Source organism: Opisthocomus hoazin, chromosome 2, assembly GCF_030867145.1.
Source record: "Opisthocomus hoazin isolate bOpiHoa1 chromosome 2, bOpiHoa1.hap1, whole genome shotgun sequence".
NCBI classification, from domain to species: Eukaryota; Metazoa; Chordata; class Aves; order Opisthocomiformes; family Opisthocomidae; genus Opisthocomus; species Opisthocomus hoazin.
In genome coordinates, this window is record NC_134415.1 from 128,877,362 (window position 1) to 128,902,328 (window position 24,967).

Consider the following 24,967-nt stretch of genomic DNA (forward strand, 5'->3'; position numbering starts at 1 on the left):
TACGTTTCACCAAACTCCTGTGCCCCGTGCCCGTTCCCTGACACCGTCTGGTTCATCGACACGGACCCAGTTTTTGTGTCGATGAGAGGTTGCAGGAAATGTTGAGCCACCCGTTTGCTGCTAAGGGCTTAAATGCAGCTGTAGGTCTGCATCAGATGGTATTAGCATGAAGGCAACACCTCTTCCATCTCCCTGGTCCCTCTCCATCGTCAGCAGCCCCGGGAAGGAGGTTTTGCATATGCACATCTAAAATCTGACAAAAGAGGGTGCTGGCAAAGTAAAAAAAAAAAAAAAAAAAAAATTGCTTTTGCATCAAAAATGTGAAAATGCTGTTCTTCACTCTTTGCAGCTGCACTGCTGCTTCTCGCAGGGCGCCTGCTCCCACTGCGCTCGGTGCTGTACAGACACAGCCTCTAAATTGCTGGGGGGGTCTGGGGCACCCCTGGTCTAGCTGACATTTGAAGAGAGGTGGGAAATCCCAGCCCTCTGATGTGGTTTGTGAGGCCCTGGTTGGATGTCGGACTCGGGAAAGGGCTGTAAATCTCTCCCCAAAGCCCAGGGGGAAGAGGAGGAATGGTTTAGGCAGGAGAAGGGAAAAAAAAAAAACAGGAGGCAGTGAGGGAGTTTCTCTCACAAAAGCTGAATGTGGGAAGGGGCCTGGATGGTTAGGTGTTGATGGCCAACACTTAACCCTTCACATCGCCAGGTCCGCAAACACGGCCAGTGGTCCTGAGACACCAGATGTGCAATAGCTGTACGTGGGGATGGATGAGTGGGATGCTTTTGAGAGCCATCCCCAGGCTTTGAGGGGTTAACCTGCAGGTCCTGGTGAAGGAAGCAAACTCTCTCTGTCCCCTGGCTTTGCTTCTGGCCCCGAGTCAGCCAGGATCTGTGGCACGTGTCTCTATCAGTCCCTCCTTGAAGCAGTTAAAATGGTTTCCAGCCCCGCTGGGAGAGACGTGGGAGCAACAGGCACTTTCTCAGTACAAAAGACAGGCAAAGGCTGGTTTCTGAGCTGTTTTCTGTCCGGGGATGGATGGTGCCAGCAAGTGGGTACTAGCCACGGGATCCCACGCCAGGGCTTCCCGGAGATGCTGATGCAGACTTGCAAAACTCCCCTCCGCACACACGCTGACCCCTGGGCAAGCCGTGGCATCTGGAAAACGTTTTCCCAACGCTCTCCCGAGTGCCAGAGGACCCCGGGCTCCTTAGAGAAGGGCTCCTAGTTCTCCGTGGCGTGCAACGGGAACAGCCGCAGGATCATCAGCCTGGCTCCTGTCGGGAAAAGCCACAGGCTCCTCTGGGAGTACGCCAGCTCTCCGGGCATCTCCCGCAAGCGTTTTGGGTCCCTGCCCTTGACACCACCCCTTCATCCCTGTTACCCACACCGAGGGCATCGTTACCCCTCCTCCCTTGTTTAGGTGCCGGAGTCGGAGGATGTTTAGGACCCAGGCTGTGCAGCTCCTCCCTTTCAGGTCTCTCCAGGGTTATTTCTTGGTGGGAGGTAGGTTCAGGGCTTGGTGGTATGAATGAAAGAGAGAGAGGAAATCTGGACTGAAAAGCTCAGACTGGAATAGCTCGCCTGTCTCCAGGCAACCGGCCTGACGCAACCGCTGGGAAAAAAAAAAAAAGTCCCCCAAATAAAAAAAAAACCACACACAGATTTCTGAAGCGAGACAGAGAGGAGGATGAGACAGTTTCCTGAAGGCACTGGTGACACTGCTCTGCAAACACCAAGTTGGAGACCTGAGGTGGAAAGAGGGAGCCAAGATGTCTGTGCAGTCTTCCCTCTGACTCGGTCCCAGGTAAGTTTGCTGCTCGCGTAGGCTCGGCCGTGCTGGAGCTTGAGGGGATCAAAGCCACCCTGGGGACACCCCACCTCACCCAGGATGGGAGCTGTCTGAGAGATGCCCGGTGCTAGAGGGGATCCCCGGCTTTCCCAGCCCCACGGAAAGGGGTAGCAGCAAGGACCAGGTCCCTGGGGAGCATCAGGAGTCGATGGAGACCCCCATGCACCGTGAAGTTCAGCACTGAGGGCTGGTGTGTCGGCTACGACATGGTGGAGCTGGGGGCTTACATTGTGACCCCCAACCACGCTGTCCTGCCTTGCCAAAATTCCCTGGAGATGGCCAGCACGGTGACTCCCCGCGGATCGGGACAGGCTGGAAATCAGGGAAGGGTTTGAGTCCTCCCTTACGATGAGGTTTGTGGATTTTGCTCTCAGCTGGGAGTGGTGTCGGGGTACTCAACACCTTCCCGGGGATTATTCTGCCCTGGATGAGGTGTAATGGAGAAGAGTCCGGCCAGGTTTCGGGCCGATCACCTGTTGCTCCCTCTGCCCCCTCCCTAAGGTTTGCGAAAGCCCTGGAAAGGTTTGTCGGCTTGTGCAGCGCGGACATAATGAGATGAAGCGCGGTGGCCTCACAGGGCGTAGCTACCTTGGATTTTTGAAGCAGGCGCTGCGTGCTGAGCAGAGCAGGTTTCCACCTGCTCAGGTCTGGCCCTTGCAGCTCACGTTAACACTGAGAGGAGGGGAAAAAAAAAAAAATCACGTAGAACTTCTTCAGAGCCCTTTATAATAGCTTGGGGCTAATTGCTAAAATAATACCGTCAGCCCACACCCCTCCCAGAGCAAGCGCTTGTGCAACCCCAGCCAGCGCACCCCTGTGCGATGCACACCCTTGGACCCTCACCACCCCACTGGCACCGCCTGCGCCCTCTCCATCCACGCAGACGGACGCCTCTCCCACCACGGGCACCCGCGCAGGGCTGAGCAGACCCCTCCCTGTTTTCCTCTGATGCTCCCTGTGTTATTCGGCACTGCTCTGCCCTTTGGAGATTTCTACGTCAGGGACCTCAGTGGACGGGGGGTAAAATGGATGAAAACCAAGTGCCTTGTTTCCAGTGAGGAGCTGCGTCCAGTTGGTACCCTGTTATCTCGGCTTTGTCTGCTCATCCCCTGTATCCTATGGATTCCCCACTTTTCAGCGGGAACAAGCCTGTTTTGGCTGCTGTGGGTTTTCTCTCCGCCAGCCATCATTTCAGCATGCCGGGGCTGTCGCTGTTATTTGCATCTCAGGTCTCCTCCGCTCTCAAATGCCCATTGCAGTGGTGCCTCTTCATGGGGGGATCTGTACAACAGAAAAAAAATTAAACAGAATGGGAGGGATCGGGCTTCTCCAAGGCTCTGGGCTTGCAATAGCTCCGCAGCCATTAGGTGTTTGCAAAATGTAGCAGAGACACTGCAGAAAAAAAATATTAATAATCAGCCTCAGAGTCTTGTAGCCTTTTGGGGGAAGGGAGTGGGGGTCTCTTTGCGACCAGCTCGCCTTAAACAATATTAAATAACAAAGTGCAGCTCAGTACTGGGAGAAGACAGGTCTGAGTACAGCGGTGGTGCGGTGATTTCTCGGTAATTGGATGGGACAGGGAGCATGTAAAGGGGATTAGAGGATCGGCAGGGGGGCTGACCCCACTCCCCCGGTCGCTTTAACTTGGACCCTCGGTGTCTCTAATGGGAGCTGGCCCCGGCACTTGGCTCTGCAGGGGGTGAGCTCAGTGCTGGGCAGAACGAAGCCCAGCAGAGATTGAAAGAGGATTTTTTTTTTTTCTGGAAACATATCCTTCTACTTTCCATTCTGCAATTTGGGAAAAATATCTCCCTGTGCCAGTCTCCCAGGAAAAGAGCATTTCTCAGCCTGACCTGGCTCATTCCCGAGGAACACCCTGGATGCAGGGGCACAGAGGTCCCTGCCTGCTCCATCTGCTCTTTCCTTGCTGAAGCGTGGCTGTTCTTGGGGTGGCAGCAGGGAAATGAGGGAAGGAAGCCAAGACACAGGTCCTTCGGGGGCATCTCTGGTGACAGGTTAGGCCCTTCTACCTCCAGGATTATGTCCCAAGACCTGCTAAGAGCCTGGGGCAGTGCGTGCAGAAGCAAACCTTGCCCATAATCTGTGGCTCCCTTCACCTCAACAAACCTTACCAGAAGATGACAAGGGTGGAGGGGATGTCTCCACCAAGAGGATGTAAACTTGCCTTTGCTGCTGCTGCTTAATTCTTTTTCCTCTGGGAGTAATTATACCTGGTTTTGGCTGATGGGCTGAGAGCATTGACCCCCCTCCAGCTTCCCAGTTTGCAAATGCTTCCCTCTCACTTGAAGACTGGTTTGCTGGAATGCCAAACATCTGGCAATGTCCATCTTCATGCAGGATTTCCACACAACCGCTGGAAATCTGCTGACCAAGGGGAGCTGAGCTAGTCTGGAAACGGAGCTACCAGGGTCCATCTAAAGCAAGCTGCTATCTCACTCCCGGTTCCTCAAAAGGAGCCTGCTTGATTTTGTGCAGGGAAGACAAGAGGGATAAGATGTAGCTAGGCAGGCAGGACAGTTCTATATATTGAAGCAGGTTCTGACACTACTGCTGATGCGATCAGCCTGGGAGAGGTACCTTAGGGCAGGGAGTGCAGGCTGGTCCCCTCTTATCTCCGCACTTCTGCTCCGCTCCTCTTGTCAGGCTGGTGGGGTGGCTGCAGTTCCTCATGGGTTTCCCCTTCTCACTTCTTTGCAATGTTTGGGGTCTGTCTGGGGGTCATTTGGGCAGAAGGATGTGCCGGGGTGAACCCTCATCCTGCTCCAGGTCATACATGAATGGAAAGCCCCATTTCTTCCCTCCTTCCCTGATGTATGCATGAATGCCGTGCCCACATCTGAAGGGCTGAAGCAGCAGGAGGGCCTGCTTCCCCGCTGCTGACCTTAGCATCTGAGTTGTCTGGGAGGTCTTCTGGGGGTTTGTTGTGGCAGTTAATTGTCAGGAATACCCAGATACATTGAGGATCCCATTAAGCCTGTACTGGTACTGCTGTACCCATATCTCAGCCCACTGCATGGGGCATCTCTGTGACCACCTCCCCAAACCCCTGCAAGGACACCGCATTCTGGAACAACCCAGGGACAGAAACTCCATCTCCTCCCTGGATTTTTGTCACGTATTAGGCTGGAAGTCAGGTCTGTGTGTGCATGAAGGGACACAGCCCATGTGGGCAGCCCTGCAAGGACGTCTGAAGGCAGAGTCTTCAGGCCTGGACCTGCGCTTGTTCTTACGATGCTGTCGTGGTTTCACATGGCAGCTGGCAACTACGACCGGACAGCCGCTCGCTCACCCCTCCCCGTCCCCCGCAGTGGGATGAGGAGGAGAAATGGACACAAGGTAAAGCTCGTGAGTGGAAATAAAGACAGTTTAGTAAAACAATGAAAGAAAACACTAGCACTACTAATAATGATAAATCTGCAAAACAAACAATACACAACACAATTTTTTTCTCTCTGCCCGATGACCCCTTGCCTAGCCAGTGCCCGAGCAGCGATCGCAGAATGTGGAACTCGTGGATTCTTCAAATTTTGTGGAACTCCCAAAAAAAGAGCAAACTCATGGAAAAGTTTGAACTCCCAAAAAGAGATGATCCCTGCCCCCTGGCCAACCCCATTTATAAACTGAGAATGACATCTGTGGTATGGCATATTTCCATAGGCCAGCCTGGGCTACCTGTCTGGCTGTGCTCCCTCCCATCTCCTGCACACCTGCTCATCAGCTGAACATGGGAGACTGGAAAAAATTCCTTGATTTCATAGCAACAACTAAAACCATCAGTGTTATCAATATTCTTCGCGTCCTAAATCCAAAACACAGCAACTACTGGGAGAAAAATTAACTCTATCCCAGCTGAAACCAGGACAGATGCTCAGCTTGGTCATTTCAGTATCTTCATGAGTGTGGTCAGGAGGTCTACATAGACACTATGTCCAGTGGTCACTAACCAAGGGCTGGAGGCTCTGCCATGACCCCTCCAGCCTTGCATGGGCAGACCCCCTTCCATCCTGCCCCAACCATGCTGAGCAGGCCCTAACACATCGATTTCGTCAGGGGCCTCTGCCATGGAGGGACTCCTGGCTTCAGGATCGGGCAGGTGTGCAGGCTGCTGGCATCGTCTCCTTTTGGGGAGACTGAAGGTCATTTCGGGACGGGTGATACAGGCATTTGGGAACGAGACCAGTTTTCTGCAGGGGCAGATTTCAGGGGCTACGGAAAGGGATCGGGTGGCCAAATGCTGGATAAAGTAACCCAGGGAGATCAGCTCTACTCTGAGTCCATGGGACTGCTGAGGGAGTGGTTTGCTCTCCATCTCTGCAGGACCCTTGTGCAGAGCAGCGTGCCGCAGACGTGCTGCTTGGAGTGGCTGTGGTGGGGGACCCCAGGGTGAGGAAGAGCCCGAGCTCACCAGAGCCCACGCAGCACAGCAGCTCCTCTCCTCAGTGAAGTCATTTTGGCATGGAGAAAGGCATTATTCATGTGCACCCTCCCTGACAGGGAACCACCAGCTCCAGGGAGCTGTGGCCTTCACTGTGAAGGGTCTCTCCCTCCTTCATCTGCTGCCCAGGGCCTCGGAGTCTCAGAGGATGCTTGAGAGCCTTCATCCACCACCGTGCAGCAGCTGGAGTCCTCCCTTACTCCATTGCTATGGCAACCCCCTTGCACAGGCATCTCCTTCTCGCTGCCCCTGCTGCCAACCTGCTGCAGACCTCCCGGGAGGGTCAGCCATCCCCACCCCATCCCAGTCCTTTTGCTATGCTGAGAAGGAGAGCAAACACTGCTCTCCCTGCACGGGGAATGCACACCATCCCTCCACCTCTCGCTCCACCGCTTATTTCTTCAGCCTCCTTGCTTCAGACTCAGGCTCCTCCTCACCCACTGGGACCTGAAGAGATCAGTGATGATGGTAGCAGATGCAATTTACTCTAGGGTTTTCTCTTGTAGGGTCAAGGGTTGTCTGTCTGGCCCACAGGGTGACACTTTTGCAAACCCCTGGAGCAAGTGCCTGCGGATGGTCGGGGGAACGGCATCCTGAGCTCCGTGGCTCACTGAGGGTATCCCAGCACAGATTATAGTCAGAGCATGGGGACCCAGATGAGGTGGAGAGACCCGAAGATACTAGAGGTGAATCTTTGTACTTCTCTGAAGATCCTCAGAGCTTTTTTCCTGAAGGCCGTTGCATGAAGTTCCTACGTCGTGAGAGGGAAACTGAGGCATGAAAAGGCTGGAGTGGCTTTTGAAGGTTGTTAACAGGCTGAACCACTTCCTCTGCCCTGTTGAACCCACGCCAGAAGTGTCATCCATGGTCTATGTGGGCACGCTTCACCCTGCAAAGTGCTTCCCTCAGCCTGGGCTTTGTCTTGGACTGAGGCTTTTTTTTCTTCTCAGAGAAGACGAGCAGAGTAATATAAGCTCTTACAGTCACTGCTGCTCCTCTGCAATAAAAATGGTATTACAGTAAGCTGAATTTCACCAGCAATAGTGAAGGGAGCAGAATATTTTTTTTCTCCACACCTCTGTCCTTGTTGATAGTTTTATTTACTCTGGTTTTCCCCTCTCATTTCCATCATGAGTGTTTCTCCCTTCTTTTTTTTCTTTCTTCTCCTAGACTTCTTGCTGCCCAGCATCTGACCTTTCAAAGCATCACGTGTCCTTATTTACAGTCTGGAATTTAACAGGCTATACCTGTGCTGCTCTGGTCCAGCACATACCAACCAATGCTGCTTCATGAATGCTTCACATTCAAAGCTGACCAGGGCACAGAGAGCCGAGGGGAAGGTACGGACGTGTAAAACTTCTCAGGCACGTAAAACTCCCAGAGGGTTAGAGGCTGTGCCTAGCATCATTTTATGCAATCTCTCTTTCGACCACAAACAGCGTCTGAATTTATTGCTATCCATCATCAGTGACAACAAAGCAAAGCTTTTCTCACGCCCCTGTAAACCTCCCTGTGCCTCCTAGTACTTGCCCCATCACACCTGGTTTGTCAGGGGACGTTCACATGGGTGTCCCGTTCCCCTGCGCTAATGCATGGGCAGGGGTGCCTGAGGGGGTGTGACGAGGAAGAGAACTTCTGCATCTGCTTCAGGGTTGGAGGAATGGCTGCAGTGGGAAGTTGTGGCGGCAGATTGTGCCACTGGACCTGGTTTCTTAGAGCACAGGACACCCTATGACCTTCACAAGGTGTCTCTGGTGTGGGGGAGAGCAGGATTTGCATTGCTGACCTGCAACCACGCAAAAGCCAAGCCTCAGGGCATGCCAGCTTGGTGAGTCGTGGCGTGGTAGGGCTTCACATCCAATCAGTTTGGCAGTCGTGTTATTTCTCCATCCCAGTCGTGTCCTCTGTGACTCCCTTTGCGTTACAGCTTGCAGGATAGGTCAGTGAAGCTGACTTCTCCAACAGAAACCTAATGCAACAAAGAAATTAAAGTTTTTTTTTGTCGTCTTGGTGACCTGATAAGTCCTTGTGCCTTCAGGATTGACAGGATTCATGCAAGTGAAGGGGAAAACCCCTGAGCAAAGGGTCTTGGTAGGTATGAGCAGATCCTCACCCCATTTTCATGCCAAACTCCTGTTACTCCTAATAAGGCATGGCATGAATGCCCTGAGCCTGGCAAGTGTGATAATGAAGACAAATCAAGGGTTAATCACTTTAAATCCCTGACACAGGACCATCCTAGGGGGAAACTGAGCCGGGGACAGGGAGGCTGGGAGAGGTCTGTTGACTTGAGCCAGAGGCCAGGTTCGTTCCTGGGAATTAGGTAGCTCTCAGGCAGCAAACAGGTTTGTATTACAGCCTCCCACAGAGACATTTTTCACACGCTTACCACTTTCAGATCTTTGACCCAAGTCCAAGATATTGATAGGAAATTAGAGGCATCTCCTTTCTGTCGTTTTTGAGTTTGGACAGGCTGGGGAACAGACCTGCCTATTTAGGCGGTGTCCCTGCGGAGTGAACAAGAAATTTCGTGTTGCACGAGGAGGAGGTGAAGGATAGGCTGGATGGCTTTCTGCTCCCAGGGCAGAAAAATCAAATCCCTCCAAAGCTACTGGGAGGTGGTGAGGGGGAACGAAAGAGATGCAGAGGGGTCACGGCAAAGGCGATGCTCCAGTTGTGCTTTCAGGGTGCAATGCTGTAAATGCAAAATGAGCTGTACCCAGGGCTCAGATAGCCAGGGCATTTTCCACCCTGAGGTTTTTTTACATGCTGAAGACACAAGACAACATAGTTTGTGGGAGCTCTGCTTTGTAGCTGCGGCAATCAGAAAAGTCAGACTTGCAATAAAAATATTATCTTTGTTCGAGGTTACCAAACCCAGCAGCCCAGAGCGGAACTGCAGCAGGCTTTATTGGGCTGCTGGGTTTGGCCACCCCTAGCAATCTCCATCTCAACAGACAGAAAGAAAACACTCAGAGGTGAGGTCTTGAAAGCCATTAGGTGCTTCCCTTTATTGGCTTCGGCAGGCTGGAGCTGGAGGCAAGCGAAATGCATTGACATGCCCTCAGCTCTGCAGAGCATCAGTGGGAGAGCTGGTGCAGGACCTGACTCTCCGAAAGGACAGCCCTCTGCTTTCCCCTCCATACGATCTATATTTCAACAGAAGAAAGAAAATTGTTGCAGTTCCAGGCATGAGAGTGGTTGGCTTCGACTTGATATAGTATCTGTGTTTGCTCCTGCTCACCGTAAAACTCTCATTAACATAAATAGGAGCAGGAACAAGACCGCAACATGACTAATTCTCCACCCCCAGACTGTCTGTGTGTATATTATCAACTTCTTGTTCAGCTCATGTGCCTGCTCAAAATTGCGGGATAAATCTTGCTCTCTGTTGGTGTTTATTTTAAATTAAATCTTCTTACTGAAAAGGTTCAAGAGGCATAATTATGGTCTGGATTTCAGAGTTACACACGTCTTTGTGGGCGCGAATAGCAGGGGAAAGAATGGCTGAGTAACTCTTACTGCTGTGGTTTAGTGCATCCAGCTAGAAAGCTGCGTACGTCCTGGCTGGTCTTTCTGGGCATGTTACCAGGCAGGCAGAAAAGTATTTTGTTTTGTGTTTGACGTGGAGACCAGAGCTCTGGATCTATTCCTAGCTCAGCCATAGATGAGCATACGACCTTGAGAAAGTCCCTTATCTGATCCTATCGTCAAATGAATGCAGAAGCTGCCTGAGCTTAACTCTTGCAGAGTTTGTTCGAGTCCTCAGTCCCTCTAGTCCCACTGTTTGGCATACGAGCTTTGGGCACAGCTTCTCTGTATCCATGTGCGGTGGCAGGATGAGAAGCTGGGAGGAAGCTCCTGGCTCCTCTGTGCTAGTCCTCCACCAGTGTATTTTCAAGGGGATCCTTGGGACCATTCCCAGTGGGCAGGCTGAACGTCATCACTGATGGAAACCACATGTCCAAGCCTCCCTGAGTGCAGGAGTCTGAGCCCAAACCATGCCAGCATCCCAGTTACTCTCGCACTTGGCTGGGGACCATGCTCCTGCCCTGAGCCTGCTGGATGGGTGGGACCTGAATCCTGTGGTTGCAAACTGGCATCTTCAGCAAACCTAGATCTAAACACTAATCTGTGAAACCGGGCAAGAAGAAAACAGCTGCTTTTTTCCAGATCTCCTTTTGGCTCAAACTCCTGGGAGATGTTTGCCTTGTGTTACTTTATCTGCCCTGTTTTGCCTAAATGGAAGGGCATAGGGTTGCCAGCCAGGAAAACAGCAAAAGAGTGCTTGCAGACACCCCAGCCCCCAGCAACGGCCATTGCTGTCTCCAGAGGATGTCGAGTTGTGTGATACAGCTCCAGAGGGGTCTGTAAATATAAACGTGTCCTGGCCTCCTTGGCAACCCTTTCACGGCCCCTTGAGTTAAGACTGGAGATGTAGGTAACCAGAGCTTCCCTAAAAGCTGGAGCCTGTCTGTTCCTGCCCAAAAGCAGTCAGATAGCGGAGATGAGGTAACACTCCCCAGAAGCAGCTTGGCACTATGCCTCTCCCAAAGCCCTCACTCCCTTCATTGCAGCAGGAGCCATCTCTCCCTTCTCACTCAGTTTTCCTTCTCAAACTGGAAACCAAATATCTGCTTTTCTTCCAGGTGTTCATCCGGGGCCAGCGTGGCACTTGAGCGGGAGCCATCACCACGCAGCTGGTCTCCAGACAGCTGCATTTGGCACACCACAGGAGCTGGTCCAACACTGAGGGTTTCCCATCCCCGTCCCCGGTCCTTCGCAGCACACCCCTAATGGTGTTTGACTCCAAGAGAGGATGTCTCTACCCAAAATCCAAATAGAAGAGGTGCTGGACAGCACAGATGCTGGCATTGGAGGTGCTGCTCCTCCTGATGACCACCTGAGGAGCCTCAAGGCATTGACAGAGAAGCTGAGACTTGAGACCAGGCGCCCGTCCTACTTGGAGTGGAAGGCAAAGCTGGAGGAGCAGGCATGGAAGAGCCCCCAGCCAGCGGGAGAGGAGGAGGAGGAGGCGAAAGAGGCCAAAACGGCCACAGGGGAGACAGTTCCCTTGAGGAAGGTGCAGCTGCATGTCAATGGAAACCCTGCCCAGGACAAGGTGACTCTTACCTCAGGGAGAATAGGTGGCTTTGAGAGCATCGACGAAGCTTTGACATGGCTCAGGAAGGAACTGGTAAGTGATTTCCTGTCCCTGTTAGACAGTACACTTTTTCAAGAGGGGAAAAAAAAAAAACTAATGAGAAAACAAGCAACTCCTTGTTCCCACCTGCCTTCAGCCCCAGGTGAAAAGGCAACAATCAATCACTGAGTTTTCTGTGGCTGGTGGGAGCAGGAGCAGCCCAGGGAAGGGAAAATATGAATGCCAGTGCATCCATAACCGCAGAGAAGGAGCTGGGTCTGTCTCCGCATCCCTGCTGGGATCCAGCAGGCTGGGGAAAGACGGTCGCTTGCACTGGTTAGGACTTTTTAGAAGTTTGCCCTCTCCCTTGCTTGTCCAATTATATCTCAGCCCTCAGATGAATGCGCAGGTATGAATACACCATGAATACATCGGCACTGCTGGTGCAATAGTCCTTCTCTGATGGGCATCACAAAGGGATGCTTCTTCAGGGCTGTAGGAAGGCAGCATGACTAGATCCACCCCATGGAACTGTCTTTGCAGCTTGCGGCTATTGGTGGTTTAGGAACTCCCTTGGTGGGAAATTGTATGCTGACCACTGCAGTTAAAAGTCATTAGCAGACCTAACCTCCAAGTATTTGCCAAATTCCCTCTTTCTTTTTTTTTTTTTTAAACTCACAACTCTCTGTAAGGTCTTCTGGTAACCTCCTTCCCCCAGGTCATTTCTGCACAGTGAGACCAAGTGCTTCCTTTTGTTTCAAACTGTTGCAGAAACTCCTTGTTCTAACCATGTAATATCTAATGAATAATCTTCCTTTTTCTGCTGTATGCCTGATGCCAGAACCTTATCTCAGACCCCTCCTCATCCAGCTCTTACAGGTTCAACCTCTGTTGAGCCCTGCTTCATTAGAAGCTGGTCCACATTTCTGCCATCCTCCCACCCCAGCCTTGGGCCCTATCTTACATACGTATTTATTTCTGGTAGTTATGAACTGGTAGTTTCACAGAGAGGAAGACAAGGCAGAAATGCTACACTGATGCTAGGAAAATGCGCAGAGCCAGGGCACGGGCACTGGAAGCTCATCTTTTAGATGTTGTGGTGCTGCCGTGGTCTTTGGTGCAACGGTGGCCTGGGTCAACTATCTCTGACCCAAGCAGCTCCCAACCCAGCTCAGGAGTCAGTACAGCCTGAGGATGACTCCCAGGAGGTAGTGTGGATGCAGCACATCTTTTCTGGAGGCCGCAGGAGGTCAATGGGATGAACACAACCAAATCAGGGTGGTTGTTTTCAGGGCTGGAGAATGGGCCCCGGTGCTCCTCACAAATGTAGGAGCAAGCAGACACCAAGACCACACTTCCAGCAATAATTCCCTTCTCCTCACTGGAGTGAAAAGTCTTTATTATTTGGCCCACATGACTGGAATCATCTCACACCACGTGGCTTTGTTTCTGTTGCCTAGTTGGAAGCTTGCCTGTGAGTCCCACCAGCATTTGCAACTGTGCTGACAGCAGCAATATTTGCAAGAGGGTCCGAGGGGGCTGGGACAGCACTTGCGGCTCAGATGCACTTGTGAAAATGTTCCTATGTAAATGCTTTGCTTCTGATGAACACTGAAAACTTCTCTTTGAGAAAAACTTTTCACATAAAACGGTGGATAATAGCTTTTGAAAGATTTTGCTCCAGGGAATTTTTATTTGTCGACTTTTTGTTGCTCTTGCTGTATTTGCCCAGCTAGATTGATCTCTAGAGAAGTTATTTACAGAGGCAGTTCTGGGTGTCACAGTTTTTGTGGTTGAGACACTTCTCAGGACCATGGCTTTCACCAGGCAAGTGCAGTGCTTTCAGGAATCCGGGACTGTTACAAAGAGTTTTCATAAAATCCTAACATCACTCAGCTCCTGATCTGAGACCTGACTCTGGGTCCATGCTTGCATCTGTGAGGCAGTCTTAAATTCACAGTGTACTGGATGTAAAACTCAAGTCTCAAGATGCCCAAAGACAGTAAGAAGCAGGTTTCCTTCTCAAAGCCCCTGATTTTAAAGTGTTTGATTTGTTCTTTCAGTTTCTGCCCATAATGGAAGGATAACTTGTCTCAGAGTCCAGCTCTACCCTTTAGACTAGGGTGTGGTATATAAACCATCATCTGATGAAAACTAAAAGTTTAAATTAAAGAGGAAAAAGGGCAAAGCAAACCCTAATTGTTCCTCACTTTCCATTTTCCTGCCTCTTAATTATAGCGGTCTTTGCTGGATCTGGACGTGACTCATGTAATTTAGAACAATTTCCCCAAAAGAGAGAGCATGTATTTGACTGACCACACAGCGAAATAGCTATGTTGGAGGCACTATTGTTGGGCAAGAGCCGCCAGCAAACAGTGAGAACACAGCAAGGCCATCACATCACAGGATGGTGGAACAAAGAGACATATTTCCCATGACATTTCAAGAGTGAAACGCAGATTCTTCTCAAATAAATGAACAAGCTTCCACTCTTCCCAACACAGCCAGGATTTTTCATTGTTTACCCCCATGTTGCGATAGCTGGGAAAGCTCCAGAGCAGGGTATGGTTATGTCTTAGTTCATACATTTATTTAAGGCAGGAGCTAAGGCCCGAGAGGACAACATCCCTCAGACAGCACCCTGCTCGGGGCAGCCAGGCAAGGGGCCAGCACCTCACACCTTGGGTGAGGCCACCCTAATCACCTAGACCAATCCATCCTTCTGGTCTAGTTTAACGTAGGAAACCACAGACCTGGGAGCGCCACGCAACTCCGCCTTGCCCCAAGCAAGTGTGAGTGTCCCAGGCAGCTTCCCGAAGATCATCCCAAAATGATCTGGTAGTCAGAGCCGGGGTGAAACCTGCCTCTGCCACATGGTCCTCCACTGCAGGGTGAATTCTCCCCTACTCTATGCAGTCCTTCATGAGAAGACAATTTAGAGTAAGTAGGATTCATTTATCCAAAGAAAGGGCAAAAGTTGATGTAAATGAAGATTTCTATCCAGGAAAGAAGTACAGCAGCCTGTGTCCTTACTGAATGAAATGCAATGACGCAGGGCATGCATCTCCATCACACTCACTGTCCAACCCTCCTCACAGCCACCAGCACGTTTAGGCTGGGTGATTTCAATAGCATGGCCCCAGCATGGTTTTGGCTTGTACCAGTTAGCACCCTGCCAAACAGTTAGAGCTTCAGGAGTCAGGACATGCTGGGGACTGTTCCCAGCAGGCAATTTGTGCAGGACCACCCAATTTTGGAATTAACTCTATCCCAGCCAAAACTAGTACAGAAAGCAAAATGAATTTAGCAGTACATGTATGCCCAAACTTCTGCTTGGCCGTGGTGCTACAGAACGGGTTACGGCATGGGTTAGTTGCCTGGTGAAGTGATAGTCCAGAAGTGCCCAGCTTTGAAATTAAAGTTACTTGTTAAATTCGAAGCATTACTCCCAGTTCACAAAAACAGGGGTCACCCAACTCAGCAAAGAATTTGCCTGCACGCCTCTGGTTCAGGCTCAGCAATGTTCAGGCTCTTCAGAAGTGAAGGACAAACCCAAGGTCTGATTGTGCATCTGCTGTTCTTGGTCTCTCACCCCACATGACCTGTCCCAGGGTCTGATTCTGCACATCAAGTCCTGGCCCTGGTTTATAGGACTGACATATGCCCACTGAGCTTAAGCCAGCCACGTCAGCTGGGACCTGCTGAGATTCTGGCCCCGAGAAGGTGATTTATTCAGACATGAAAACTCCTGCTCTTGTTTTTGTGCTGAGAGTCTCTGTGTAGGTGTGCGAGCAAATTGCAGAACTCAGCATGTGCTGAACTGCCCCGGGGCTGGAACACTTTCCTGCCCAACTCCTCCTGCCTCTTCTCTGCCCTCGCGTTTGCCTTCGCGCTGTCAAGTGTGGGTGCTTTTCATCAGTACGGAAAGTAAAGCCACCAACAGCCAGGGTGTGGTGACAGAGCCAAGGATCAGACCGTATTTTCTTCTTTATTTTTGAAATTTGTCAGGTTTTACAAGTTCTAAAATTAAGCCCTCAAAGTCATCTTCCTGCTAAATGCATTTAAAGAACAAAACTCTGCTATGAACTGCGACATCTTAGGACAGTTCTGAATTTGTCCCAGTAGGAAAATACTCTTTCCATCTCAAATTCACCAGCATTTGGCGCTGAAATCTGAGGTGCGTGAGCCAGAATGCACGAAAGACTCTTCACAAGGGACACAAATTTCCAATGCTCTCTCCTGGGGAATCCTAAAACACCTACGTCCTGTTGGTCAGACATTTATTATTAAATATTAACCACTATTATCTCCATTTGTGATACTCATATTGGCTGAAAATGTACTTAAGTGAACTTAAACATCAATGCAGCACGAGAAAAGTGTTGGCATGAGCCTCTTTGCAGATTTCTCTGTGGTTGTTCAGAGATGGAGATGAGAGGAAGAGCATGGATATGGTGATGGAGATGGCCTGTGTTGGGAGTCCTCTTCCACCTAGCAGGTCCAGGAAGGATTTGTCTGTAGTTGTATTTAAAGCAGTGAAAAGGACATGGGCACAGGCATTGGAGGGAGGTGATCTCTGCTCTTCAATTGCTAGAACCAGGGCACAGTTTAGGAGTTGTCACAGAACAGGACCATGCCCGAGGGGCAGCTTGGGTGCAGCCACCCTGTTTTAGGGAGAGGCAGTTTCATGGGGTGATTGTGGATTTATGCGCATAGCAGAGATGTAACTGCAGAAACATCTGGGAAATGATGTGCTCTTCTCCTGTGTAAGCCCACATGTAAGCCCACGGAGATGTCCCTCTGCTTGGCTCATTCAGGTGGTGAGCTGCCAGGCTTTTCCTCTGGCATTGGGCCTTGTCCTAGGTACAGCATTCCCAACCCTGAATGCATTTTACCACCCCTTAATTTAACATAACTCAGAGGTAACTACCTCCCCCAGGAAAGGTAACGTGAAGATTAATTCTGAGGGACGCAGACTAAACTCAACACTGATGAAGGGTGAGATTTGGGACTCATGTCAGGCTCTGCAGGTGTCATCTGGCAGAGAGATCCTGGACTTTGGTGGTGTGTAACTGCCAGGAGCTGCAGAAGGAGGTTAGATACCTCGTCTGGGGTTGTGGGTTGCACCATGAAGGCATGAGCATCTAAAATTAGCCACAGCAGGGTGGCGTCTGAGCACCTTTGAAGATGAAGCTTCAAACAAACATACAGACTTAACCGACTTCTCTGAAGTGTTTGGCAAGGGTCTAATAACTGGCCTGTGCTTCTCCATGCTTGAACCCAAGTGGCTGCACTTGGTAAGGAAACACCAGTTTAGATTTAAGTTTCTTTTGATCTTTTGGAAATAAAAAGGACTGGCCCCTCGGAAGCAGCCACTTCTCCACAGACCTTCACCCTGAGCTTCATGGACCACAGACTGGGGTGCTGTCCATGGGGCTCTTCTCTTTTAGGAAGAGGTCCCAAGGAGCTCCGCATCTCCATGCCATGAGATGCTCTCTGCTGGTATATCTTCCCACAGCAACGCAGGGAGATGGACCACTGGCAATTGGCACATTATTGATCTTCCTCTCTGTGACCATATGTTTAAGGCAAATTTGAAGACAAGTCTGGACTACACCCTGAGCTACTTTTAGCTCTTTGGGCTAAGCCAGCTAGACTGGATAGCAGGTAAGGATGCATCCAAAACTCTCTCTCCCTCCCTCATTTTAAATAACCTTGGTACACTCGATGTTTGATCCAAACAGAAAATCCCTTCTGGATTCGTAAGACTTTGGGCATCTGTGGTCCAGCTTTGTGATTCAGTCTAGCAGCTGCAGTAGCTCCTCTGCTTGGAAGGATCTGGATTTGGTTCTCCCTCCCACCTGGGGAAGTTCAAACCAGCAGCCTGTCCATCCCAACAGCATGCTCCAACCATGCAGATGAAAGGTAGCTCTTTGCCTGCTGGAGCTGGGCATGCAGAAACAAGAAGAGTGTGTTAAAATGTGGTTTGTGAGAGCAAGACATACTTAAGGCTCTTCCTCCATTTGACATGTAAGACTCAAAGGAAGCAAAATGCATGACTTCTGCTGGGTGCTCCCCGTGGGTTTCTCCAGGGCACTGCACATAGTGTGTGGGATCATGCTGTCGTCCAACGTAGATGAATGGATGCATCCAGTTACTTTATAGTACTGGCCCTGTGGGTGAACTGTGTAAACAAAAACCCATGGCTTCCCATGATGTGTCCCCTGTAATCCCGTTATTTCTTTCCAGGAAGCTTTGTGCAGCTCTGCTGACCTGACAGTGCTCCTTTTGAAAAGAGATCATTCATAATTCCTAGCCATGATTTGGTCCTCAGCGTGAGGTGGATTGAATGTTGCCGGTGCTCATGAGCAGCCTCTGGGAAAGGGAAGGAGAATGAGGATTTCTGGCTTCTGACCCAAATTCTGCTATTATTCCGGGTTGTTCTGAACAAAGCAGGGTTTAATGGGACAAGTCCATTGAGGAGGACAGTGTGTTTGCATCTCAAGCCAAGCCCCAGTTTTGAGTGTGAAGAATGAAAGAGGCTATGCCCTGCAGAGCAGACCACCCTTCCTGCCCACAATGGGGCCTTTCGTGCTCTGCCCCCTGCCCAGTTGTCACCTCACGGACCCACCTCCACAGGACCTGTCACCATGCATGGAGCTCCCAAGTCCTCAAGAAGCCAAGGCAGGCTCACAACGGTGCAAGCGGTGACAGCCCTCATCCTCCGTGCCATCTCCTTTAGTCAAGCATTGCCAGGCTTTGCTCCTCACCTGTCCGTCTTTCTTTCCTGGAGGGCAGAAGGAGGCTTTATCTCCCTGGGAAAGCCTTGGCTGACATCTGACAGGTCACCCTGCTTCCCTGGTCAGTCTCACAACACAGGCAGGCAGAGCTGTGTCTAAGATGGTGTCACAGCCGAGGTGATCAATGTAGATGGGTGGTGGGTTTGTCCATGCCATGTTGCTCCCACCCTACAGGCCACTTGGCTGCAGAGAAGGGTGGTTCAGCAAATGTCAGAGTCAGCATGTTCGATGAGGGTGAGGAAGGGACTGAGCACCTGAAGGACATTCGCTGGTGAGCTTTGGCTTCCAGCTTGCATGAAAGCAAGATCACTTCCTCAAAAGACAGGGAAAGCAAGAACCAGTGAAAAAGTGAAAAGCTGGCTTGCAAGGGAAAAATAGCAACATCCAACTCACATCCCTCTCCACAATGACCTCGTCATTAATTTTTAAACTCTTTCTGGTGTTGTTTTTTTTCTATCCCACATTCCTCAAAGCATTTAATGAAAGCATTTGTTGACATTTCTTATGGAACTTGATAAACTGACAAGAAAGAACAACCAATGGTCAGTTCAATAATGCCTGTGATCGCCTTCCTGATAAAATGTCAAGTTGCAGCATTCATTCTGAAACAGGGAAAAATATCAACAAAATGAATTTTTTTTCATTTCAACTCACATGGGAGAAGAAAAACCTGCTGAGTGGCATTACCCTGCTGGGGGTACAGGCTACCAGATCTGCAAGGAAATAGAGTTTTTCTGAAGAAGGTAAATGGCCACAACCCTGCCAGATCTCACGAGAGAGAGATATTCACTCTGAGATTTGTACAAAGGTGACTTTAGCCTCTCCAGGCAACCAAGCTGGAGTCCAACTGCTGGCTGAGAGCACCAGGCAAGGTCCTCCAGGGTCCTTCCATGGTGCAGGAGTGAGAAAAGGCTTGTTTGGCTTGGATTAACTTTCATTATACTCGTGTCAGCTCTTGGCTTAGGCTCTGAGCACAGCATTGCAAAAGGCTTCCCAACAGCTGCAGAAAAAAGCTGGAGAAGAGCCAGGCTTCCCTCCGAGCCCTTCAGCCTCCTGAAGTGGCTGCTTCGCTTTGCTGTGGGACAGGCAATGCTGCAAGGGGCTATCCCAACGTCTGTCGAGGCTTTGCCTGGAGGAGGAGGGATTGTGCCACAAGCTAGAGCAACCCTGAGGCTGCTCTGGTTGACAGCCTTGTTGCAGAAGCCCATGCATCAGGCATCAGAAAGGTCTTGTGTAGATACCAGGGCTATCTGTGGAGCCTCCTGGGGGGAATTTTCCCTGCTTCCTCCCTTTCTGCAGTTTCAGGTATGAGCCACCAGACCAGGAACAAATTTAACTCCCAGGTTAAAGCGCTACATCTGTAATTGTAAACTCAATTGTAATTGCAAACTGGTATGGTTTGGCCACGTCCATGCTGTTATCATCCAGACAAGGTGGCTGTGACCCAAATGCCTACCGAAGGTGAATCCCTCCATGTCAGCTCCTGAAGAGTGACTGTAGGGAGTTGCTTAGGTCTGTGACAGCTGGCCTCAGCTCAAAGGATTCCAGGACCTTGCTTGCAATCAAGTGGAGAGACTGTGGCAATGCACTGTTTCATGTATTGCTGTAGATGTAGTCCGGGTCTGTTTCTGAGCTCGTTTAAACCACAGAGAGCCAAGAAACCAGTGATTCAAATCAAAGGAGCGAGGTAAAGGATGGATTTGGGGTCAAGGCAGCTCCACGGTGCAGGTGGAGATGAGCTTAGGGCATCATCTCATTCAATGAGAAGTTGGTGAGGACAGGACTTACCCAGGGAGACATTAAGAGGAAGAAAAAAACCCAGAAAAAACAAAATCAGGAGCCTTGGTGCCAAGGGTCTCCTTCCAGTACCAGTTTATGTCCTGCAATGGAGGCAACACCAGGGAAAGGGGCAGGACATCTCATCAGGGCCAGATGTAGGACTGTTTTCCAGCAAGTTTTGCTCCCTCCTGCTCTCACAGAGAGATTTAAGCCTCAAAGTTTGTTAAGTGGTGTTCGGCTTCTCTCCCACTACCCTCTTTTCTTTGCGGCTTTTGTGGTTTGTTGCTTTACTGTGAGGAGGGATGTGGGATGAGATGTGGGGATTGTCTTCTCAGCATCTGCTATTACAGCTCTCTCTGCTTCTGTTCCCTAGACAAAGGCTGATTTCTGCACCAAGTATTCACCTCCTTCCTTCACCACCCCCAGTATCCTGTGGCAATAAATTTTCTCCTTAATTATAAGTTGGAATTAAAAAAAAAACAAAACTCTTTTCTTTCATCACTTTTGAATCTTCAATCTTCCGAAGTTAGATGCCAAGGGAGGAAAAAACCCTCCGAAACACTTAGCTCTTTAGCCTGTAGGATAGTTGTTCTCTTTCCTGTGGGAAACCGTGGAGGTCCCATCCCATGAGCCACTTCAAATCAGTGAGATAAGCCACGGGGGATGTGGAGGGCCACGTTCCCAACTGTCATGAACCAGCTCTGATTTAGGCAGACTGGAAACCCGGGCTGAGTACTTGGGGATCGGTTCTCTGGGGTTCTTTTAACTGGTCCTTTCCACCCCTAATTGCTACTTCTCACTACAGTTGCTCCCTTATGAGCAAAATTAATTTGGGCTTTGCTTAAGGTTGAGGTGGAGGCGCTGAAGCCTTGCTGATGGATACCTAAGCCGACAGCCTTGGCACGGCTGGCTTTATTTCCAGTTTCCTGGTGCTTCTAAAAACCTGAGCAGACACAGCCTTCCTGAACGCTAAATATTCGCCATCCTGAGCTGGTATTTGATTGGGCTGCATTGCTGACTAGGAAGATGCTTGTCTCCCTTCCTGTTCTTTGCAGTAGGGTAGCATCTCTCGTTGAGTCACACTTCTCAATAGCATGGAAGAGCATGGTGGGCAAATTTGTCGTGCCTTTGCCAATAACCTCTTCTCTCCCCACCTTCCGTCTTGTGTTTCAGGCAGAAATGCGCCTTCAGGACCAGCAACTGGCGAGGCAGCTCATGCGCCTTCGCAGCGACATCAACAAGCTGAAGATCGAGCAGACCTGCCACCTGCACCAGCGCATGCTCAACGATGCCACGTATGAGCTGGAGGAGAGGGATGAGCTCTCCGACCTCTTCTGTGACTTCCCCCTCATGAGCTCCTTCAGCCTTTCCACACCGCTCAAGCTCATCGGGGTCACGAAGATGAACATCAACTCCCGCCGGTTCTCACTGTGTTGAAGGGGTGAAGAAAAGGGAAGGGTGGGGGAGAAAGAGAGAGGACTGGGCAGCACCAGGGCTCTCTCCACCTGATGGCTCAGTGAAAAGAGGCCAAAGAGGAGCAGAGGGAACAGGAGCAAACAGGGAACCCACAGCTGGTCTTGGCAACAGGGCAGAGCAGCAGAGCTGGGCACTGAGTTGGCCCAGAGATGCTCATTGAGAAGACAGGACCTGCATGGAGGAAGCGTGGAGAGCATCTGAACCCAACACGTGCACTTTTCCTGCTCTTCTGCAAAGTCCCTTCTCCTTCTCTTCCCCCCACAGTAACTAAAAGGACACAGCTCCAGTGTGGTTGGTTGTACTCAAAAATCAAACAAGGGGGACAAAGATCAGCCACAAAGCAAAGCAAAATCCCTTTTCCCTTCCCCTTTACCTCCTCCCAGGCTAGAGCCATCTCTTCAGAAAAAGTCACTCTCCTCCCTGGATGTCTCCTTGGGCATCAATCCTCAGCCTCTGCTGGCCCAAGCACAGGGTCCATGGGGCTGTTTCAGGTGGGAAGCTGATTTCTGCTGCAAAAGAGTCCTCCCAGCAATGAGGGACCATGGGTTAAATGGTATGCAGCCCTAGAAGTGATGAGATGTGTTTGCTGACTTGCTCTGTTGAGTCCAGTCTACTCTAGCTTAATTTTGCCTGTGGTATAGACTGTGGATGGATCATGAACACATTTACACAGAGACTTCAGCCAGGGAGCAGTTGCCTGTGTGCCCTAGAATTTATACCCAGAGCAATATGTGTTTCTGATTGTGTTGTCAGCAGTGGCCACAAGGCACTCTGTGGTTACCCCCTGCAAGCAGTAAGGCAAAGGAGGTAACTTATACCCAAGACATCTCATATCGGAGAAATCACCCCAGGCTGACATTCCCCCAACAGCAGCACCAGCAAATTCTGGCTCTTCTGTAGCAACACACATCCATCCGAGAAAGGAACTTCAAGAGGAGAAAAGGGACTTTTGTGTAATGAACATAAAGTGTGACTATAAAATTAAAGGGAGAAATACTGCTGCGATGAGCTTTGGACCTGCAGCAAACACACAGGATTCCCTCCCTGCTTGGCAGGATGTAAGATGGATGCTGTATTTTCTTGCCTTTCAGTGCACACAGCTGCACACCTGCCTGTACGTGGCACGGAGGGCAGAGACACCCATGGTGTAGCCCAGCAAGGGTAGGGACTCAAGAGGTCTACCCATGGCCATCTTGAGACACCTGGCACCCAAGGCAGTCTGTCTAGAGGGAGCGTGGGTGCCTCTAGGCTCTCCCTCCTGTGCCGACATCGTTCCTGACCTTATTAGAGAGGTACAATCTCTCAACTCATTGCCCCAGCTCTGCTCCCTGCCATGTGCCTGAGAAAAGAGCTCTGCAGCTGAGTGAACATGACTGTGTCCATGCAGCATCAGCCCAAGCCCTGGGGAAAAGCATGAGATGCAAGTCAGTGCTGAGCTGAAAGCTGTGTGGCTGTGTTGACATGCCTGTACCTGACTGTGTCTGTAAGCTGTGTGTGTGAATAAGTTGTTGTGTGTGTGCAGGATGCCCCTCTCAGGAGGCTGAGTGGTGGACCCATGTCTTTGTTCCCAAACGTGACGTGAACCAGAACCCGATGAGACTCTGCCGTGCCTGGGAAGATGCAATGAGGCTTCAAGACTTGGGGTTTCCACAGACAGCTTAGGTCAATGCAGAGAAGACAAATAATTTATCTGCCTCGACAGATTTCCATGAGAGGAACAAATTAACATCATGAAGGGGTTCATAGCCACAGGGAGCTGGGGACTGGCAGGGGACTCTGGAGCTGAGTTTAGTCCTCTGTCTCCCATACTATGTAACCCCTTGTTGATGCCTCCCCCTCCACTTCAAAGCTCACTGACTATCATGTCTTTCTGCTAAGGAAGGAGATTTCTGGGGCACTGGAGGTGTATCTATATGAGTAAGTTAATCAGTGCCATGCCTGTGTACTGAATCTTGTGCTGCCCAGGTGGTGAAGGTTTAATTGGATTGTGGCCAGACTGCCAGTTGGCCTTAGGACAAGACAAGCGGCCATGATGCCATTTTGTTTACTAGTAGAGAAATAGCCTTATTTCCCCATGGACATCTTAAAGAAAACCAAATCTCATTAAAATTTTTATTTGTTTACTTTTTTAATAAAAAAAAATCAATTCATGTCCCACATGTTGATTTTCAGAGGCGTTTTCAGTCAAAAGATCGCAATGACAACTTTTCAGTGAAAATAATGCCTTAGAGGAGGGGGTTCTCTCTAGGGTCAGCTAAAGTCAGCTGTAGGGTGGACCTGCCTTTGGGTTCTCATCTGATAGCTGAATGTCAGAGGTTAGTACAAGCACAGTCTTAGGAGGTCATTATACGTGGCTTTAGAAATATCAGACGTCTGGGCTCCAGACATGTATTTTCTGCATTAAGTGGAATGGGGGATGGTTATAACTGCCAGCTGTTCATCAAAATGCACAATTTTTTAACTATAAAATTATGTCTGTATTGATTTCTGCCTCTGGTTTCTCACTGCGTTCAGTGGCTCCAGCTCTGCCTGGGGAGCGGTCGGGGAAGCAGCAGTCTCAGTGCGTTCATGGTTTACAGCTGTGTAAGGTTTCCAGTCAGGTTTCTCTATCCATACACTGCACTAGGACACCCCAACGGCTCCACCAGTATCTGCTCTGCCTTGCAGTCTGGAGGAGATAGGAAGAAACTAAAGTGGTAGCACTTATTACGTATTTGGACAAAAATGTATGGGAAAGAAAGCCAAAAAAAAAAAAATCACTCTTTTATGGTAAATGCTGTTTTTTTAGTTAGCCACCAAGTCAAAAGTGGGTCCAGGCACTTGAAGATATATCAGCTTAGGGAAGAAAAATAAATAGAAGTGTGTCTGTACTTTGCTGAACTTTGTTTAAAAAAAAAAAAAAAGACTCATCCAAAGGTTGGGGACTTGAGAAACATGAGTTTATATTGCTGGTCCCACCACAAAATTCCAAGAAAGGAGCCTTCAGGTCTCAGCTGTCTGCAGAGAGGTGATTCATTCCCTCAAGTGCCAGTTCCTCTCCTTGTACTAGTGGCCCAGAGTCACATCTCCTTTCCTAGGTGATGTGCAATGCCTGCAGAGAAAGGCTGGTGGCAACCAAGGTTCACACCTCTTGGGTCCAGTCTGAAAATACACTTTAATATGACCATGTGTACGGACTGCTGAATCAAGGCCGTGGTATCTCGTTTTGGAGCACCAGTGGCATCATGGAGGTGGCTGCCGCTTCATTTATTTGGAGCAGGACTGGGCTGGACGTTGATTCAAGGGTTGTCCACAGCTGCCCAGCAGTGAGACATGTTCCTCACTGAAATTAGAGAGCAAGTCTGAGACTAGTCCCTGTGAATAATTAACTGCGTTTTAAATTTAAATGGCCAGACTGGAAGACCACGGATTTTTCCAGGCTAACTAGAAGACCAAATTTCATATTATCTTTTCTTGCCCCAAA

At 50.0% G+C, this 24,967-nt stretch overlaps 1 protein-coding gene across 1 annotated transcript; it reads left to right on the forward strand.

Moving 5' to 3' along the window:
* The first annotated feature begins 1,671 nt into the window (after nt 1-1,671).
* Nucleotides 1,672-23,950, forward strand: FAM167A (family with sequence similarity 167 member A). Its single transcript, XM_009942311.2, has 3 exons — nt 1,672-1,805; nt 10,956-11,503; nt 21,202-23,950. The coding sequence occupies exons 2-3, from the start codon at nt 11,126-11,128 to the stop codon at nt 21,463-21,465; spliced, it is 642 nt and encodes a 213-aa protein (XP_009940613.1). The 5' UTR covers nt 1,672-1,805; nt 10,956-11,125; the 3' UTR covers nt 21,466-23,950.
* The last annotated feature ends 1,017 nt before the right edge of the window (nt 23,951-24,967 follow it).

Bases quoted from the DNA above. Each gene is read 5' to 3' on its own strand.
- FAM167A (XM_009942311.2), top strand. From the start codon at position 11,126: ATGTCTCTACCCAAAATCCAAATAGAAGAGGTGCTGGACAGCACAGAT. The intron at 11,504-21,201 runs GTAAGTGATTTC...CTTGTGTTTCAG, and splicing joins CATGGCTCAGGAAGGAACTG to GCAGAAATGCGCCTTCAGGA.